Source organism: Leptosomus discolor, chromosome 2 (genome assembly GCF_034619465.1).
Source record: "Leptosomus discolor isolate bLepDis1 chromosome 2, bLepDis1.hap2, whole genome shotgun sequence".
NCBI lineage: Eukaryota > Metazoa > Chordata > Aves > Leptosomiformes > Leptosomidae > Leptosomus > Leptosomus discolor.
In genome coordinates, this window is record NC_141392.1 from 124,007,503 (window position 1) to 124,027,544 (window position 20,042).

Genomic DNA, 20,042 nt, shown 5'->3' on the forward strand with positions numbered 1-20,042 from the left:
CCCTTGCTGCTAGTCTCCTCCTTGATGTGGTTATGAAGAGATTCACATCTCTCCTGATTTCGTAGATTCAACATACAAAGTCTACTTGTGTGTGATGTCTCCGCGTTTCTTATAACCTTGCAACCTTTTTCTATGTCTGAAAAATAAATCTGCAAATTCTTTTCATGCGTGTGAAGGACCAGCCATATATAAGATGGACCAGAGGAAGTGTCACCAGAGCTTTGCACAGCACTCTTAATACTTGTGCTTGTCTCTGAGAAATGCCACTCCTGAGACATATGAGAACTGCAAGAGCTTTTTTTTTTTTTCCCAGAAGAACAGTATAAGCCAAGAATCATTAATGAAATCAAGTCATGAGGGTGCTTAATTTTTTACTACTTCAGGGAGAGCAGCAAACTGAAGCGATGGCGAAGAACAGCAGGAGGTGAGCTGTGTGTGCACACAGAGGGCTGCTACGAGTTGGGTGTAGGGCGTGGAGCGGGTCCTTCTGTTTGTGATAAAAACATATTAGTTCGCTATGTCAGGACTAGGATTTTAGAAAAATTTTCATTACAGTGGAGGGCAGATGAGGAGGTTGAGGAGGGGTAAGAGGATGCACGTGGCAAAGCGGACAAATCCCCCTCCACACTTCATGAACATTTGTCCCTGCTCAGCAGGCTGGGCAACTACGTAATGCTGTCAGGGCCGGTAGGACTGGCAGCATTGCCATGGCCCTCTGAAGTCCAAGGGAAGGAGGAGAAGCCTCATATCTGACTGCCTCATGTGATGGGCACAACACGCAGAAGATGCTTGGGGGTATCAAGCCCACATCTCCCTCTCTTTGCACCTCCCAGATTGCCAGTGGCGGGTTGCTGTGATGAAGTCCTTGGGGAATGTGATGAGAAAATGGAGCTTCAGACTGTTGTCAGGGAACTGTGAGAACTGGGGTGGGCAGCGGTGGTCTAGGGAAAGGCCGTGTATTCTCACACATGGCTGAGGCAGAGGCACAGGTTCTTAAATCGGCTGTTGCCTTTACAGCTGGCGCCTTTGCCAACCCCATCTGTGGAGATGAGGGGTACAGGACGTGAAAGCATTTGCACCTTGATGTGTGCTGTACTGTGTTGCCTCCTTCTTTTGCTTCAGGCAGGGTATGAGGAAGGAATCCTCGGTCATCTCTGCTCTGTTTTCCTCCTGAACATGGGAAAAGAAGTTTTGAGTCAGTCTTTTCTATTAAAACACTCTGTGTCTGTGTGTGTGCTGGAAATTTATTTTAAGCGAGCCGTAGGGAACACTGACCAGCTCTCTGATTTCTGATCTGTAGACGCAACCCCACAACCCAAACCACTTTGTGCACCTGCTCGTGGTTTCAGACAGACACCTCATCCACAAGCACCCTCAGCTTTGTTTCTGAAAACAGTGCATGGCCAAAAAGAGGGAAAGAAAGGGGCGGTCTGTGAACATAAAACGTGGCCAGGCATAAGGACACTGTCAAGGGTGAAATTTGCTTGCAAAAATTAAAGGATTTAATGGAGAAGGAAAATGTGCTTGTCTGCTCCTTCTCCTCCTGCCTGTCCCAGGCAACACGAGGGGCAGGGGTGTCAGTTTTGGGGAGTGAGGCTGTTAAGCAAACCTTGCCAGGGCTGGCCCATGCCATCACATGTCGTTCAATGCTCTTTGGAACCAAACAACGTCGGAGAGAGGGAAGGAAAGGGGAAACAGCTCCATCCTCCTCATCTCCCTCCCCCAGCTCCAGCTGGAGAATGGTGGCAATCCTTGTCCCTGGTCCAGGCTCCCTCCATGGAAAGGTGAATACATCGGGACAATAACAGTCCCCTTGAAAACTGCTTGGCAGTGGGGAAAGGGAGCCTGGGTAAGGTGCCCCAATTCTTCCTTCTCCTTGGGCAGCAGGAGAAGAGGCTGGCGAACAGTTGCCAGCGGGCAGAGAAAGCAGTAAGGCTGATACTGTTGGGAAGGTGTTGATCTTGAGCTGTATGTTTAGAGTTCATATTTGACCTGGTAGCAGAGGCGTGGGTGGGGGATTTTGTATGGGACCTGTCCTTTGGAAGAAACGGCAATTTGTCACCCAGAAAAAGCAAAGTGATCTTTTTGGCTCACCGTTCCTTCAGGGAGGCTTGTTGGTTTGTTGTTTGCATTTTCAGCTCGGGAAATTGCCACTTGTGGTCAGTTTTCTGGGCTGTGGGGCAAGGAGTGCAAATGTCTTTGGACCCGAAGGAGAGTCCCTGCTTTTAACTAAACTGATGGGTAACTAATCTGCCGGAACAGAAGGGGAGAATTAATTTAGTGAAAATCTCCTGTGGTCTAGGAGTAAATAAACAGATGGCAGCAAGCAGTGGTGCTGAGTTCCCCTGTCCCAAAGTTAAATGCGAGGAAAAAGTGTTAGCGAGAGGCATTTACAGACAGCGGGCAGAAGGTACACAGTTTGTTCCCCTTGACAGGCCGCTTGATAGAGGTTGCTCATGCGTGAAACTAGGTTTCAGTGGGGAGATCTCCAGTCCTGGTGATTGAAATGCCTGTCCAAGATCAGCCACGGGAACATCTCCAACCTGGCACCCTGCCATGGAAAAGGGCTGTGAGGGGAAGAAGTCACTGATCAGCAAATCTTTGGGAAGTCCCTATCCCAGTCACCATTTTGAAAACACTTCCATTCTTCAGGTGATCAGGCAGGAGGGTTTCTGAGGTCCTGAATTAGATTTGGAAGGTGTATGTCAATCAAGAGATCTCTTTTCCTCTTTAGCTTGAGCTGCTCTATCAAAGAGTTTGGGTCCAGCTGCCTTCCTGCCATCTCTCTAAGGGAAAAAAATGATGGTGGGAAGTTCTCAGAAAACAGAGGATGAGGAGCTTCTTGGGAAGAACTTCAGTGATCAGTGCAGGAGAGAGAAAAGCCAGCAAACAGGTGTAGGAGAAGCAGGTCTCTGTAGGGTGAGCGACACAGGAGAGCTGTGTGACCCATCCCACAGGCAGCCAACCTGAGGCTCCACTCAGGAGACACGGTGAGTGCAGGGGTGAGAAAGAGACTCATGGGGTTCCATGAAAATTGGGCAAGAAAGGGAAAGTGAGCCTGAAGTTACCCACATATGGCAGAATGGCTGCTGTGGTGAAACAAGTCCTTGATGGACATGAGGTGCAGCATGTAGAGACAGAAGTGGGGACCAGCCTGTTTGGAATAACACCTCTATGATTTGAAAACTAGAGATGTGTTTTGCTGGAACAGGAGGGGAATCTGAGGCTCAGTCTGTCCTGAATTTATCCTGACTTAATACCAAGGCTTTTTTTTCAGTAAAATCTTGAGGGATGCAGCACAGATCATCTATGTTTGTAGTAGTAAGTGGGAGAGGATCAGGTTATGAGCAGAGAGATGTGCTTGCTAAATGGTTAGCTTGATATTTAAATGTTATCAGGATCTTTGTTTGGGTCAGCTAGCCATCTCCTGAACAAATTGTGGGCTTGGTCCAGGGGTTAGCATAGACCAGGAACAGTTCTTATTGCACATCTTGAATGTACAGTCTTATTTTGGAGGCAAAGAGATCTGGTGGGTAGTATTTTACTTCACCAGAAAACTGTCCCTGGGCTTTTTAGTTGCTAATAAAAATGTAAGGTTATTCCAGTGATGCAGATTACTCAAGACAGCTTCAAACACAGATTATTGCTAAATCCTCAAGCCTTTTCTGTTGAAGAAGCCACTGAAGTAGGCAGAATATGTAGACCTTAGGTGGCATTCAACACTTATAGACTATGGTCCTGTTGTAGATGTTGATTCACAAGGCAGTGATCTAGCCCCATTTGACAGACTCAAAGCTACAGAAGTCAAGACATTTTTTTCCTACGCAATTTAAAAAATCTTTTGCAAAATCTTTGCAAAATCACAGGGAAATGTCAAACATGTTGTCTTCCACAGACTATCTGGATAGGAGTGTTGTCAACGGGGAATTTAAGACAAAAGGAAGGAAATAAAATGCTGCACCACCTCTGTTAATTTGACTTATTTTGATTTGGCATTTCCTTCATGTTTCTGATTGGAGTCCTTTTAGACTCTTTAGACACAAAAAAAGGCTATAGTTGTGGGGAAGGAGCAACTCTTCCTTCTGCTTGATACAGCTCCAGATTCGGAGACATGAGGATCAACTGAATTCCTTAAGGAACAGGAATTCCTTAAGGAATAGGAATTCCTACAGGAATAGGCTCCAGTGCTACAGTGAAACCTCTGGTATTTTTCTCATGCATATGGATGAAATCAGCGCTGTGTTGTCCTAACATCTTTTGAAGGCAGAAGTGGGAAATTTACTCACAGAAAATGGACTTCTTGCCTCCATAACTGATTGTGATGGGAGAAAATAAATTGATTGTGCATCTGTAACTATTGGAGGAAACAGTGAAAACCACCTTGGTTTTGCATTTTTAGCACTATAGCACTCATGGCTCTGTCTGTACTACTGAATAAAACAAGACATTTAATTTACCCTTGTGACTGCTATTGAGCACAGGTCTGATGTTTTCAAAAACAGTCTGCACATCACCCCAAATCCTGCTTCTGGGTAAAGATAGTTCAGACTGTTGCTGTGTTTATGAAGACAGGTGCATATATATATGTGTCTGTGTATATATATGTATATATATGTATATATATATATATTTGCATATATATATGAAGTTTGCAATACTGGAGGTGTTTGATTGCAATTTTGTCATCCAATCACTCACAATCAGGAGTTGCTTGTACAGTTCTTCACATTCAATTTCAGTCTCATCATCCTGAATACTTTAGTATTATCATCAAAACTGGTTGCTGTTTCAGCCATTCCCTTTTCCAAATCACTTGTTTAAAAAGACTACGTGATGCAATGAGCCTTGAGTCAAAACCACAGAGAAAATTAGTAACAATAAAAGATCACAGTTATTGTTTTAAGAAGACATTTATTTTTGTGTGTGAATAAAATAATAATACAGATATTGTTTCACATCCTCGAAGAGCTGCATGGACCTGAACTGATTGAACATCCAAACATCCCTGTGAGGTAGGCTGGAATAGGTGGCCAAGGTGCCAAAGTGGCTTGTGTGTTAAAAGCAAAAAAGGGAGTGACTTCAGCAAGGAAAAACCTGGATCTCCAGAAGCGGTGTGCTAACAGGACATGCCCTCTGGAAGCTTCTTTTAATGCTCATTTTCAGGAGGGTTTAGATAGAGGAGGAATCCATCAAAATCACCTCCTCAAGGCAGTGGAAATGTTACTGGTACAAAGGCACTGACCCAGGAAAGCCTTCTCTCCTTACTCTGCCAAAATCCTGTAAGGATAAAAAGGGTCTTGTTATTTTGCTGAAGTGTAATCTAAAATTAATCTCTAAAAGCCTCAATGCCTACTAATTACCTTTCAGAACAAAGGGACAGGGTGGGTTCAGACATCAGGTTTAAAACCCTATGTTTAGATGCCTCCATGGAAGGGTGCCCATGTATGCTGGCTGTCTAGTTCTGCAGACATCCAGTCCACAAGAACTATGGCCACTGGAAAACTAGTTATATTACCACTAGGAATAAAATTTTGATTCAGCTCATCCCAAAATAAAGATTGGGATTCGATTTAGTTGCTGAATCACACAACCCTAGTGCCATTTGAAGAGCTTCCAGCCATCTTTTCTGAAAAAAAACAATGTTTTCCCATAGGTCATGGGCTATCTCAGACAAACATGTATACATGGTTTAAATGCTCCAAGGCACCTCAAATGCCACAAAGCATGTCAATGTTTCTTACTGAATTAAACTCTTTGTGTCCAATTTCAAAGATTTCTTTTCGAGTGACTCAATAGGTTGAATCCTGAGCTGGAAAAAAAATTGTATTGTCCCTCAGAATACCCTCATGGTTTCAACTTCTACTGCCATATTGACCAATCCAGCTTAAAATCTAACAGCCCAACAGGAAGAGTTTTAATCCTCAACTTTAGCATCCATCAATATCACACATGGGTACATTCTTCCAAGAAAGAGTATTTCTGTAGAAAATTAACACCTGGAACCAAACTCAAGAGGTCTTGTTCCTTTCCAAGCCCCAAATCTCCTTTGATCAGGCCTAACAGATGTTCTTACAGAAATTTCATGCTGGAGATCTGCCATCTGCTCCTACCAGTCTATTTGTTATCAGTAGAAACTGCTCCCTAAAGAGAACGATCGTTCACAGAGACTGAGGGATCGCATCATTCCTTTGTAAAATCATCTAATAGCAGTTTGCTTCTGTACCATTTACTTTCCTGAGTTCCTAAGTGGATGCTTCCTTAACATCTTCATCTCCTGACAACAAATCTGTCCTAACATTGGTATGACTTGGGTTTCCTGAAACCACTGTCTGACAGAAGAGCACCATGTGCTGAACAAATCCTGTGAAAATTCTTTCTTAGAGACATCTCATCACACTTTCTTCAGCTTCTGGGAATCTTTAAACCCTGGCAAGTCTATAAGTAACAGAATAAGGAGTTCTGGAAAATTCAGAAAATACAGATCTGAACTGGGATCTGTCTGATCACATCAATGGCTGAGGATCTATCTGCCTGAACATCTCCTGTTGGGATGAGTTATGTCATCACACCTGTCCTTTTTACCAAAAGACATAGGAACTTCTCCTAATTTGCCACTAAATTTGATGTATTTGATACACAGTTACCGCAGATGGCAATGATCATCATGAAGTAATTAGTTAAACAAAACTATTGTAAGAATTAAATGCCTGAGGAGTATGTGTTATCCTAAGCTAAAGTGCATTCCCGCAAATCATGTTCAAAACCTTAAAGAAAGGAGTGTTGCTATTAGAGAAACTCCAGACATTATTAGAAAATGGTCTCCAAATTCAAAAGTGAAATGCACACCCAGTTGTCTCCAGTCACTAACAAAATTGCTCTTCTTCACCCTTCTACAAACTGCATGGTGGTGGGAGGAAGAAGAGGTAGGAAGAAAATGAGAAGCAGAGTTCCGAGAACGTTTTTCCTCCCTTAAGATTTCATTTTCTAGGTCGTTTTGGAAACGAAAAGAACAGAGAAAAGGAGGAGACATTGTTTCCTTTGATGAGTGAAAATACTGTGCAATATTTTCACGATAATTTCTTGAAAGATTTTTTTTTTCCCCATCAAAATTCAAAATAAATGGAAAAAAATTGAATTCTGGGAAATTTTGACCCTCCTGAACTTTTTCATTCATATATAACTTTAGCCAAAATGAATTGTCTCCTTAAACACACATCTACTGTGTATACATGTTCATCCTCCCTCTGGACTTTCTTGCAAATGGCTGCCCTGCAAGCTCCATGGAGTTGTGCATAGTATTCAAAGAAACAGTAGATAAAATAGCAGAACAAAAATGCCCTCTGATGCCCTTCAGTCCTGTGGCACTTACTTTGAACAACATTTCAGCAGCCCCGCGTGGCACGACCCTGAGACAGTGAAGGTAGGTGGGCAACTCCCAACACGGCAGAAATTTCCTTGGCTCCTGCACTCTGCGGTGTCAGCAAAAATAGGATCTGCAGAACCTGTGGGAAGTGGAAGACGTTAAAATCTCAGTTTTCAGTCTAAAATGATGAAGGGTGAATACACAATAATTCATGTGTTGCTTTTTTAGGAAGAGTGCCACCATGAGCACACGTATTCTCAGTCCCTTCCATGGTATAGCACCCTCCCACCAGCAACAGATTTTGCCTGACGGTTATGGATGTTTTTTTCATCTTATGCACACACTTCCACTTACAAGCCCTTTTGTTCTTTGTAGGATTTACTTTGCCTCTCACCTGGAGCAGCCTGGAAGAGGAGGAAGACAACAGCGAAGAGCAGGTAGAGGATCCTCATGGCTGCCAGTCGGTTGTGGACTGTGTGCTCCTGCAAAGGGCCTGAAAGATCAACGGAGGATGAATTTTGTTTGAGGAAGAGGCTAGGAAAGGCACCTGATACTTATAGGGCCCACGGGATTGTGCAAGTTTGACGGCTGAGTGCTTTGTCAATAAGTAACTGCCACCAACCTTCTGGAAAGCAGACTGGTTATCCCCCTTATCGCAGGTTGCAACGAAATGTGCAGCAAACATGTTGCAACCCCCAAGGGTGAATTTCCATTGACCGTGTCGGTTATATAATGTGACCATCAGCCAAGCCCCACTGAGCTGCAACAATTCACATGGCTTTCGCAGACCTGTTCGCGACACGGGCATGGGGATGGGTCAGGCAAGAGGGCTTGGGAGGCAGCCACCGTTGGAGTCTGGTCCCAGTGTTGACCCTGGGTTTGTCACTCACTGACGAGTCACATAACGATTTGTCTCTGTCTCCCCATCCCTGTCACCAGGCAGAAGACGTCAAAGGTAGAGGAAAGCGTTGGGAAAGACTTGAGATGACACAACTTTTCTTCGTGACTTTTTAAACAGGTTTCAGGACATCCTCACCCACTACAGAGGGCTGCCACAAAGCTCCCTCCCACCTTTAATTCTCACTTAGATGACACCTTGAGGGCTCTGCATTTTTATCAATTTTTGACATTTCCTTTTGTCTCCCTCATATTGCCCCAAGAGGTTGGGGGCATGGACTGATTCGATAAGAATCTCAGCAGATGTGATACCTCAAAGAGCAACATCTTCTGGAGCTTCGCTTCAGAGCATGATCCCCACAGCTGTAAATTTTCTGAGAAGCATTGGTTAGTGGATCAAAGCACTGAAGATTCTTCTTCATGAAATCCTGGGATTGTAGATGTCAAACGACTGCAACAGCTTTACACCCCTGAGAATGCTCCCCGTGCCCAAATACCGTCACACATAATAAACAGGTTAATCTCTGTCAAAGCCCAGGTGTTTCTGTGGTTCCTAGCTCTGGCATTCTGGTTCAGTGGTTTGCTTCCTTATTACCTTGTTTATTATATTTAACTCGGAGTTAATGGTATTTTTGTTCTAAGAATTATTCCTAGAATGAAAACACTACCAATGTTTATGTTTAATCTACATACTAACGGGCAAGTTTAAGCAGCTGAGAAAGTAGCAACAAGGTTAGTTACTTAAGTGTTTATGCAGCAAATAACAGTAAGATAAACACTGATTTCCCTCTTCCATCCATAAAATCTACTTAACCAGGAAACGCCAAGTGCTCCAGAATGTCCTTTTTTTGTACCCTTGCCTTGGAAATCAGCTCTTTTTTTTTTTTTTTTTTTTTTTTTTTTTTTTTTTCAGGAACTCTGCAGCTTTCCCCATTTCTAATGGAGAGGAGAGATGATTTGTCACTTCTCTTGTTTCTTTTCCAGAGAGTTGTCAGTGGGACACCCTGTTAAATAGACAGACACCTGACCTGCAACATGAATGTGAAGAAACCAGGAAACAAAACACTTTTGCTGTCATGAGGATCCATTGAAACACGAATTTCCCCCACCTGTCTTTCACATAGACAGGACAACAGTGGTGTGACATTTTGCAAATGGAAGCGTGTCTGTTGAGCACTTGTTGATCCCTAAAGAAGTTCATGTTAACTCGGAGCCATGTTTTCCTCAAATAAAATCAGAATGTGGCACTGGGGAAGGTGGTGACTGCTCTTTGCTATCACATGCAGTATTTGAACAAGCTCTGCTCTCTTTCAAGACTGTAGTTTCCCACCCGTGGGACAGAATAATATCAGAGTTAAATTCTTCAAATTTCAGCGATGCATATTTTCACAGCATTCATAGATGTTGCTGAACAACCTTAGGTCTTGATGAAGGAAAACACCCCTCTAGGAGAGAGAGCAACATTTTAAGCCCTACGAGTACAGGCAGCCTGAAAATGTCATTCAGAGCAATAGAAAAGTTCCATGACTTTGGCTCCTAGTAAAAAAAAAGACAGGTGCAAGCTGGTTGCTTCGAACCAGGCCAAACTTGTATAAAACACCCAAAACCTTATGCAACAATACTGCAGTGCAAATAAGACATTAAAGATTCCATGAGAATACTGGCAGCAAACGAGAGAAAGGGAAGACACACATGACACTCAAAAGGCTAATTTTGCCTTTGAGATCAGGAAAAGATGGGTGGCTTATAAGAGTAGAAGCTCCCTTACGTGTGCTCCAACAGCTGAGTACAAAAGGAGAACTTGGTACAACAGCAGAGCTCTGGATGATCACAAGAAGTGCAAAGCATTCGACACTGTCCCACATGACAATCTTGTCTCTAAGCTGGAGAGACATGGATTTGATGGATGGACCACTCGGTAGGTCAGGAATTGGCTGGATGGTTGCGCTCAAAGAGTTGTGGTCAATGGCTCGATGTCCCAGTGGAGACCAGTGACAAGCAGTGCTCCTCAAGGGTTGGCATTGGGACAAGTGCTGTTTAACATTTTTGTCGGCGACATGGACAGTGGGACTGAGTGCACCCTCAGCAAGTTTGTTAATGACACCAAGTTGTGTGGTGAGGTCAACACACTGGAGGGAAGGGAGGCCATCCAGAGGGACCTGAACAGGCTGGAGAGATGGGCCCAGGCCAACCTCATGAAGTTCCACAAGGCCAAGTGCAAGGTCCTGCATGTGGGTCAGGGCAATCCCAAGCACAGATACAGGCTGGGGGATGAGTGGATGGAGAGCAGCCCTGGGGAGAAGGACTTGGAGGTGTTGGTTGGTCAGAAGCTGGACATGACCCAGCAATGTGCATTTGCAGCCCAGAAAGGCAACCGCATCCTGGGCTGTATCAAGAGCAGCGTGGCCAGCAGGTCAAGGGAGGGGATTCCCTCCCTCTGCTCCACTCTAGGGAGACCCCACCTGCAGTGCTGCGTCCAGCTCTGGGGCTCACAGTGTAAGAAGGACATGGACATGCTCAAGTGAGTCCAGAGGAGGCCACAAAGATGATCAGGAGGGTGGAACACCTCCCCTGTGAGGACAGGCTGAGAGAGGTGGGGTTGTTCAGCCTGGAGAAGAGAAGGCTCCGGGGAGACCTTAGAGCGGCTTCCAGTGCTGAAAGGGGGCTGCAGGGGAGGTGGGGAGGGACTCTTGATCAGGGAGGGTAGTGATAGGGCGAGGGGTAAAGTCTTTAAAATGAAAGAGGGGAGATTTAAATTAGATGTAAGGAAGAAATCCTTCCCTGTTAGGATGGTGAGGCACTGGAACAGGATGCCCAGAGAAGCTGTGGCTGCCCCCTCCCTGGCAGTGCTCAAGGCCAGGCTGGATGGGGCTGGGAGCAACCTGGTCTGGTGGGAGGTGTCCTTGCCCATGGCAGGGGGGTTGGAACTGGATGATCTTTAAGGTCCCTTCCCACCCAAACCCTTCTGTGATTCTGTAATTCTATGAAGGACGCAGTATCTCAGAATGGTGCTCCCTTTATTTCCCCCAATAGGTAACTGTAAGGTATGATAGATATTTATGTTTTGATGTTTGCAGTCCAATTTTGCTGAATTTTGGCCTAGCAGCACAGCTTTCCAAAGCTGTTATTGTAAGCAAAATCTGAAATGTTGTGTGGGGCCAGCCCTTGCAAACGTCACCTCTTCCTGAGAGAGAAGCATTCAGTGACTGAGTAGACGTCTCAGTCTTCTGCAAGGCAGGTGTTTTTCTTCTCTTCCTTTCTTGGTTGACAAACTATCTCCCATAGTAGTTCGTAACAAGCACCATATATGGCATTGATTGCTTTGTGCTTCACCATTTGCTCCAAGATGTTCTCTTAAGTACAACTTACAGCTAATGGCTAATAAAATGGTTTTTTTTAGAGACTGAGAACGATTATATTTTTGAGAATGGTTATCTATAATAGGATGTATGTATTTGGACACTGGTAGGACTTGATTTTGCCATTTTAACTATAAGTATGCCTTTAAAAACCACATAGCCACATGGTTATTTAGGAAAACATATGCTTAAGTCCCATTAAAACCAAGTTCATGTTAGCACATAGTTCAGTATTCTCCTGGCTTTCCTAATTACGGCACAAATCCTCACAATACATGCAGAGTGATTTATGTTTTCATTGCTTCGCCTTCCATTAGTCACCAATAAGTTAATTAGTTATGAAAATAATGTGTTCTTCAATCGTGCCCTTTGTCTGATGCTCTCTGCCTGGATAGCTACAGGTGGAGCTGGCATCCAGCCTGCTTCACCATTGCACCTTACATCTCTTGACACAAAGGCATATCACACATAGTTCAGGGAAGGAGCAGCTCAGAGCAATCAGTCTGCAAATGCACGTGTAGCCTCCACCGCTGCCATGTCCATTTATTAACTTGCCATCCCATGGGATATCCTTTGGCATCATCATGCTAAGGGCACAATGAGAGCGGGAACATGAGGGCTGATGTTGCTTCATTCGTGGAGCTATGTTAGTGGAAATCATCTAATGGACACACTTTGCTCTTTTGCAAAATATTCCCACATTTGACTTGTCAGCAGAGTGTTTTATGCCATTTCTCGTGGGCTAAATGGGTGCACAAGGCTCAAAGCAGACCACCAGGCACATTTCACCTCTGTTCTTCCATCAGCCCTCACTGCGCTTGCCACAGTTAGAACAGTCCTCTATTAGAGAAACTTCTTAAACTTCCTAGAGGAAGGAAAGTACAGCAGAGCAGTTAACGAATCCTGATGTGTGAGAGACTTCTTGGTATCACTGAAAAGGCATGAGAAGAGGCTGGAGAGTTCTCTGTGCACGTAAGGCTCAGGGATGCTGCAATGTTGAGATCTGGGAACCTAGTCAATTATTACCTACCCTTGGCTGCTTTGATCTCCATTGCATGTGCCCTCGTGTTGCAATCAGTACAGTGAGTCAACATTAAACAGAGCCTTACATGACAATGCTGAAAATTGACATAGAGAATGTAATGGCCACCGTGCCTCTAAAGCCTGTGCAAAAGGAAGATTCCTCTGCAGAGATGAGGGTGAGAAGGAACAATAGTTAGTGTTTGAGAGGAAGGCTGGGAGGCAGGATCTCCTGTAAGAGAGAAAAGACTAGTACTGCTCTGGTCCTGCATGATGAGTCTCCTGATCTGTCACACAGCGCTAATGCTGCTGGAGTGATGTTTTTCCTGGAAGGGGCTGAGGCTTCTCTGTGGATCGTGTCACACGAAATAGCACAGAAGCTTTAATTTTTTTAAGAATTTCTGTGGATCTGGCTACTAACTAAAATACCAGAAGTGTTTTCATTAGACAGTGAGCGGTCTCTATAGGCTTCTCTCTGTGCAGCACCAAAATGGCTACCCCTGTGGTGTGCTGGGTGGATTTCTGTTGACTCTGGTACTGCAATCATCAAAACTAAAATCACTGGAGCTCCTGTAGCTCATGTTAGGTAGGAAGATGCTAATGCTGCAGAAAGATTTGGAGTTGTATATAAATCACAGGTCAACACAGCATTGACCTTCACCTGCATATGCATGCTTGTTTTCATGTGTAATGGACAAGTCCGTTGTGTCTGCTACATCCAAAATCTCATTATAACCTGTTGAGTGTTAGCTCATACAGTTAGTAGAGTCTGAACAGTGATTCAGCTGACCTCTCTGTGTCTGTACAAACGGATTAAGAGGTGCCAGGACATGATCACTGAAACTTGATTATCCATAATATTAAATTTTTAGAACAGCCCTGACAGTTTTGGCCTCTGCTAGCTCTCTGCCAAAAATTCCTGGGCTGTTTCAATGATTAGTCCTGGCTAGGAACTGTTCCAGTAGGCATTCTGATGCGGTAACCTTGTTTTGGAGGCTAAGACAGTTTCACAATGTGGGTATGGTCACCCCATGCCATAGGATCTCAGGACCTAGTGAAAGGCAATGTTACTGGTACAGAAGTATAGCTTTCCAGTCTGTGTTTGCAACTAATCATATTATAGGTATTAATATTTGTCTGGTTTTGCACCAATAGCAAATGAGCTTTTAACAGGGTGCTCCAGCAACCTCCCTGCTATCCCCTACCCATAGCCCAGCTGTCTTGACTGCCTCTTTGTCTTGCTGCTAGCAATCTTTCCTGCACAATAAATGATTTGTCCTATGCCAATCAGTGTCCTGATTAAAGTTTGGAGTTGCACAGGGTTTCCTCACTGTGCCTGTCTCTGCGTGGGTGCCGCTGTCACCAAAGGAGATCACAGTAATTAGGTGCTTGTGAGTGACATCTAAATCCCCCCTTTGGAAGTCAACCATTGCAGATCTCTGCTTGGACAGATGAGACATAGCGAGGGATAATAAGAATCACTAATCTAACAAATAAAATATGTCCATGGAGTTATAAAAGATGACTTGAAATATAATCCTTTAATGAACAAAGAAAACAAGACACTTGGAGGACTCCCTTATAATAAATACTTCAATTTACTTAGCTACTTCATTTCTAGCCTTCTGAAAACGAGCTCATGTCTTCTGAGGTCAATATCACAGACAAAACCCGGTTAGGTAAACCATGACGTAATCACGTACATAATCAATTTCCAATGAAATTATCAGTGCATTGTGTAACACACGCAGGGGCTGGGGGTGTATGTAGTATTTGCTTTCTACCACCTGGTGGGCTGAGCCTGCTGGGGATGGGAGGAGAAAGGGCAGTGCCTGGCTGGGGACCAAGAGCTCTTTCCTTGTGCCTTCATCACCAAAATGTTTGCTTCCCAATTTCTAGCTTAAGACAAGTTTCAGTTCATTTTCTTGCTGCAGCTGAACCCTTTGTGGGTCAAAACCACCTCAATATATGACTATGCCATTTCTCAGAGGTCAGAGACAGGACCCTAACCATCTCCTTGATGTCTGCTGTCTCTATCCCTTATTATCTCCTTGAGGATAAGGATAGATAAGCATCTATCAGGTGAATGCCTGGGAGTACACCATGCAAATATGTTTTCCTCCTCTCTGTATCTCATCTCCCCATCCGTGGATGATGTTTCCCCACTACTCTGGTCCCCATGCTGGGGGATGAGGCCTGTCTTAGCTGGGAGCAGGACTGGTACTGCAGCACCCGCAGAAGCCAGCCTGAAAGAGTCCCTCAAAAGGAAAGGGAAGCCACTGGGTTGTTAATTTTTGAACTCCCTTGTTCACAGGCACACCAAGAGGGCATAAGCCAATCTGATTTTCATCTGCTGAAGTTGACAAAACGCTCAAGGCCGTTTGCAGGGACCCAGCCCCACAGCAGCTAAGAGGGTCACTTCCAGCCTTCTGCACAAAGGTCTCCACAGAGCCACCCACGGCTAATAGCTCCTGCTCCCCCGCGCATGACTTTGCTGGGAAACCGTGCCTTTAATGGCAGCACCTCAAACCCCACTCCGTGGATTCCTCGTGAGTAATGAGCCAGACAAATGGCCTTTGAAAGGCCAAGACTTGCTGGCAGCATTAAGAGCTGTGTTTCTCCAGAATTTGCCATACGCTTTTCACGCCCACGTCTTTGCTGGGGGTGTAAAGCACAGTTTCACCCACCCGTCACCCTCATCTCCAGCCCTTGGGAGGAGCAGTGTGTATGGTTTTGTGGGTCTAACGCAAAGACAGTATGTAAAGGTTTGGCCTTGGTAAGGAATTCTAAAAAGACTGCAAAAAGCCTAACTCCTTATCAATGCAAAAATGTGTCACCTCTTCACAGGCAAGTCCAACATCTGGATCAACACTCTTTAGGTAGGACCTGCAAGGCAGAGTCCTCTGGGCTGCCTAGTCATATCATCTGAAGCTGATTGTGAATAGGTAGATAATTAGCCTTAAAATCTGTTTTTCTCTAACTCTTTCCATCTGGTTGGGGCAGGATATATGATGAACAGGGAAATTCTGATATGCCAGGAGTTATTTTGGTGTACCTTCCTGTGTGTTGGTGGAGTCTGGTGATGGGTGACAGTGGAGCAAATCCAACAGTGGGTGGAAGGAGGTTGCCAGAGGAAGGAAGGGAAGAAGAGTTGTGTCAGCCTTGCAGCTAAACATGATGGGGACCATTCCTAAGGCAAATAGGGTGGCTGGCCACATCTATACTGTTAAACTCTTTCACCCTCCAGAACAAGGGGGCTGAATTACAACTGCCTATTGGGAATGGTGCCTAGCCCATGCCAACCCCCAGCTGGGCCCAGGGTTTTTTTGGATTGGTGCTGATCAGCCTGGGCTCAAAGTGTGCCCCAGTTAGCTGATATGATAGAGCTATGGTCCTGCACCTCTGCCCCTACACTGGTTTAGTTGCCAAAATGGACATGATGGTGCACCAGGGAATTTTGCTATGGATATTCTCATGGGGGAGGGTAGATAGAGCCTTTCCCTCTCTTCTTCCCCTCCACTCTCCCCTCCTGCCTCAAAAAACTTATGCTGGTATACTATTTGGACCAGAGCTGTTGCAATCACACCACAAGGGAAGTGAAACCTCTGGCTTTTCCTCTACAAACTAATTGCCCCTTTTGATTACAACAGTTCCTTTTTCGATCAGCCATTTCACCAGTATAATGGACATAGGTCTTGTGTAGTGATTTAGCTGCAAGAACAGGAATATGATTTAAGATCTCAGAAGTGTAAAGGAAGGAAGGAAATAAGCAAGCTAGTGAGCTGTGGGACGAAATCCCATTTGGTAGACAGCTCCTATTCACACATAAGTGACAAAATCCCAGGGAAAAGTTCATACAAAGGAAAGAAAATCTGGTTGATTTTCCATGCACAAAAAACTAAGAAGCAGTTGTTCATCTTCCACTGGTACAAACCTCGTGAAAATGGAGTGCTGAGAAAACAACATGGCAATGAGATCAGGCACCCATGACGTGTGCTGATAATAACAAGGTGAGAAGGTCTGCCAGGTCTCCCAGCTCTTTCAGATGGAGGAATTGATGTCACCCAGATACGCTGCATCTGCATGGCTTTTCACCTGTGTTAAATAGGGACCTCATCCTGCTGGGGAAATGGATAAAAATGGATTTTGCCTTTTTTCCTGATGTAAATAAATATACTGTAGGCTGGAAGAGCGAGATTTTTATAGACAGCTCTCCATGCCTTCTTAACCATGATTTCCTTTGCCCTGGAATTTGGTAGTGTCTGTTGTACCCCATCTGGTGCCTGGACAAGCCCTTCCCCAGTGGGAAGTCACCAATAGGAAAGGGAAATAGAGGCACAGAGGCACAGAGAGGAGCAAGCAGAGGAAGGGAGAGCAGCCAGGAATATGTGGAGTTTTGCACGTGATCCAGTGGCAGGTGAACTTGCCTTGCTGGGTAATTGTGAAACTAATTGATGCTTACAGCAAATTTAAATTATTTGGTTACAGAGATAGAAGTGGCATCTGAAATACTCTGGCACCATCATCTGTGTGTCCTTTTCTCTCCTGATCAGTGAGAAATGTTGCTCATAATCCTCTTTCTGGCAGTTTGTATATTTGAAAATGATAAGTCAAATTCCTGGGAAAACACCCTGGAAAGGTGGTAAACACACAAACCCATCCTATTTCTGGATGTAAGTGTCCGTGGGACCCTCAGAGAGTGTCTCAAAGAAAATATGAGGCTCTGCCTATCATTTTCTTAATCTTTTCTCTGGACATCTGGACCACTGCAAGAGACAGGACCCTGGATTAGACGTGGAATGACTGCACAACCTTTCCTAACTTTCATATGAGATAATTTGTCTAAGATCTCACAGAAGATTGGTTGGGGCAGAGGTTTTCAGGGATGGCATAGTAAGCCACCTGTGGAGCTTCCAAAGACACAAGTTTGATTCCTCACTTCAACAACCTTTTCCAAGAAAGTCTTTCCATCCTCATGTTGGTAAAACTAGGAGAATGTTTACTCTCCCCTCCTTCCCAGGGGTTTTGTAAGAATTGATGCACGAATGGTGATGATGCCCTGTTGTCCTACGGGATGGCAATACATCCGAGATGCTGTAAGGAAAAGGACGCTTTGGTATTATTGCTTTATCAACCTTGGGAGAAGGGGAATGATGTACTGAGCAAGGCCATATACTCCAGCTCCACTTTACCACTTTCTTTCTCAGGAGAAATTCCCGTCATGGTTTCTTCACCACAAACATAAGGCATAAGATGTGTCTAGCACACTTCTGGGGCTTTGAAAACCCAATGAACTGTGATAAAGCAGGGACTACTATTAGAAGAACAGTTGCCTACAAACTCATGAGCTCTGATCTGTACACCCCTCATTTAGAGATTCATCCATTTAAAAAAATTACTCTTGATTGCATCTCACTATCAGCATTGGTGCCTGCTCACAAGGGTGCTCCTTGTGCTTTGTCTAGGACTTCTTGAACATTGTTCTGACATTCGTCCAGTTCCTAAGAAGACATCCTGACATTTGCTGAGGAATATATCCTGGGTCTACACCTGGCAAAACAAGTGAAAAATAGCAAAGACAGTTGAAAAAAATAATTGTGAAGGATTTTCTTGAACCTGGTGTCACAAAGAAATTTGAAAATTTTCAGGTTTGGGGGTTGCAACAGAAGTAGATACAGAAAAATTGCTTTGAGCCATTTTTATTGTTGTTTTGCCTTGAAATAATTCCAAAGAAATACTTCTCTCTTGTGGATTCTTGGCTGTTAATCCATTTTATACCACAGCATGTTTATGGCCTGATTTTAAAGATATTGGTGTACTCTCTCAAAGCCCTTCTGTCTGCTGATTGCAGAGAAGGATAAATATCAGCCACATGCCATCACTAAAATATACATTGGGAAACAAATAATCCCCAACAACTCCCTGTTGGGGCAATCTTGACCTTACGTTGTAACGTAAGAGCAGAGCAATGCCCTACTGGACCATCTATGTGTAGACCTTTCTGACCTTGCTGGTACTATCTGCCTTCACAGCCTCCCATGGCAGCAAGGCTGACAAGTTTGCTGTCAAGATATATTTCCTAGATTGTAACTGCAAGCACAGTGTGACAGTCTGGGTTATTTTCCCCTAGGTGTGGTGAACTGAAGCACTTTTATCATCTAATTTCCCACTCACTCTGTTTTATGAAGTTCCTTGCAACTGGCACAGCTTTTAAATATCTGAAATGAAAATGGTAAACCTGGAGATTTCACTTTTTCTTCTTTTTCCATGTCATTGCTGAAGATGTTTACAAAAATTCGTCCACACATTGGAGACTGGGACAACCCACAGGTGACCAGCAGTCACAGTCCTGGCACCTCCATCCTGCTCTGCACTAAGGCAGAGGTGAGCCTTAGGTGTAAATAGGGATAGGGATGAGACCCTCCAGGGACAGGCCTGACTAGAGAAAATAAGAGACCCAAAGCTTGGGATTTAAATCTTTCCATCACTTCTCTGGCAGTTGCTTCATTGGTGATTCAGATACTGAGGGGAAAAGAGGCTAAAGACCTTGTTATTGGCACCAGTGCCTAGGAGTTGGCCTCCTCCACAAACAGGAGGATCTTTATTCTTAAAAAATAGAAGGCAAGTGACCTTGCCTTGATCACTAACAGGGAGATGTGACCTTGTCCTCAACTTAGACCCTGAGCCTTGAGTCCACAGGGTGGAGGGAAATGAAAATGAAACTTCAGGATCATGCTAGAAGCGAGCATATCCTGGTGACACAGGGGTGGCATAGATGCTGACACGGCCAGAAAAAATTCTCACTGCCTGATAATATGTTTAAAGCATCTGTAATTATTTTCACCAGAAACAGAAAATCCAGAGCTGGACCCCATCTAGTGCTGTGAGCAGGGGTCCCAACTCAGGACAGTTGTAAACTGTCTTGTATTTTTTTTTGTTTAATGTGTGTTTAATGGACCTCAATAGGACTGATCACAATTTTCTGAGAACTAGATTTTTGTTCGACAATAAAGGTCTACCTGAAACAACATTTTTTACAAGGACTTAAGATTTTATGGAATATTTTTAAGCCTTTTTCCCTCACATTTCCCTATCTGATATGGCCTCAAAAATTTCTTTGCAAGGTGGATTGTTTTCACCAGAAAAATCTAAAGGCCCTCAAGATCATTAAATAATTTGTTCATTAAGTAACCTATGACAACTTTTCTTGCATAGGAGACAGCAAGTTTTACTGCCTGGTAAACTGTCCCCTTGACTAAACCTCATCACCAACCGTCTCTTGCCTGGATGGTGATTCAAGTCATTCCTGCTTTAAAAAAAAAAAAAAAAAAAAAAGACTTTAAAAAGACTTAGAAGTTTAGTCTGTTGAAGAGTGAGAATAATTGTAAATCTCAGTATTTGTT

At 44.1% G+C, this 20,042-nt stretch overlaps 1 protein-coding gene across 1 annotated transcript; it reads right to left on the reverse strand.

The window, feature by feature from the left end:
- Positions 1–7,365: 7,365 nt before the first annotated feature.
- On the reverse strand, positions 7,366–7,815 carry LOC147416071 (gallinacin-10-like). Its single transcript, XM_086461683.1, has 2 exons — positions 7,758–7,815; positions 7,366–7,502 (listed from the first exon to the last, which is right to left on the reverse strand). Exons 1-2 carry the CDS (start codon positions 7,813–7,815, stop codon positions 7,366–7,368), a joined length of 195 nt encoding a protein of 64 aa, XP_086317809.1.
- Between the last annotated feature and the right edge of the window lie 12,227 nt (positions 7,816–20,042).

Coding starts and splice junctions, on each gene's coding strand:
- LOC147416071 (XM_086461683.1), bottom strand. CDS start 7,815: ATGAGGATCCTCTACCTGCTCTTCGCTGTTGTCTTCCTCCTCTTCCAG. Junction 7,503..7,757: donor CCTCTTCCAGGCTGCTCCAG/GTGAGAGGCAAA, acceptor CACTTCCCACAG/GTTCTGCAGATCCTATTTTT.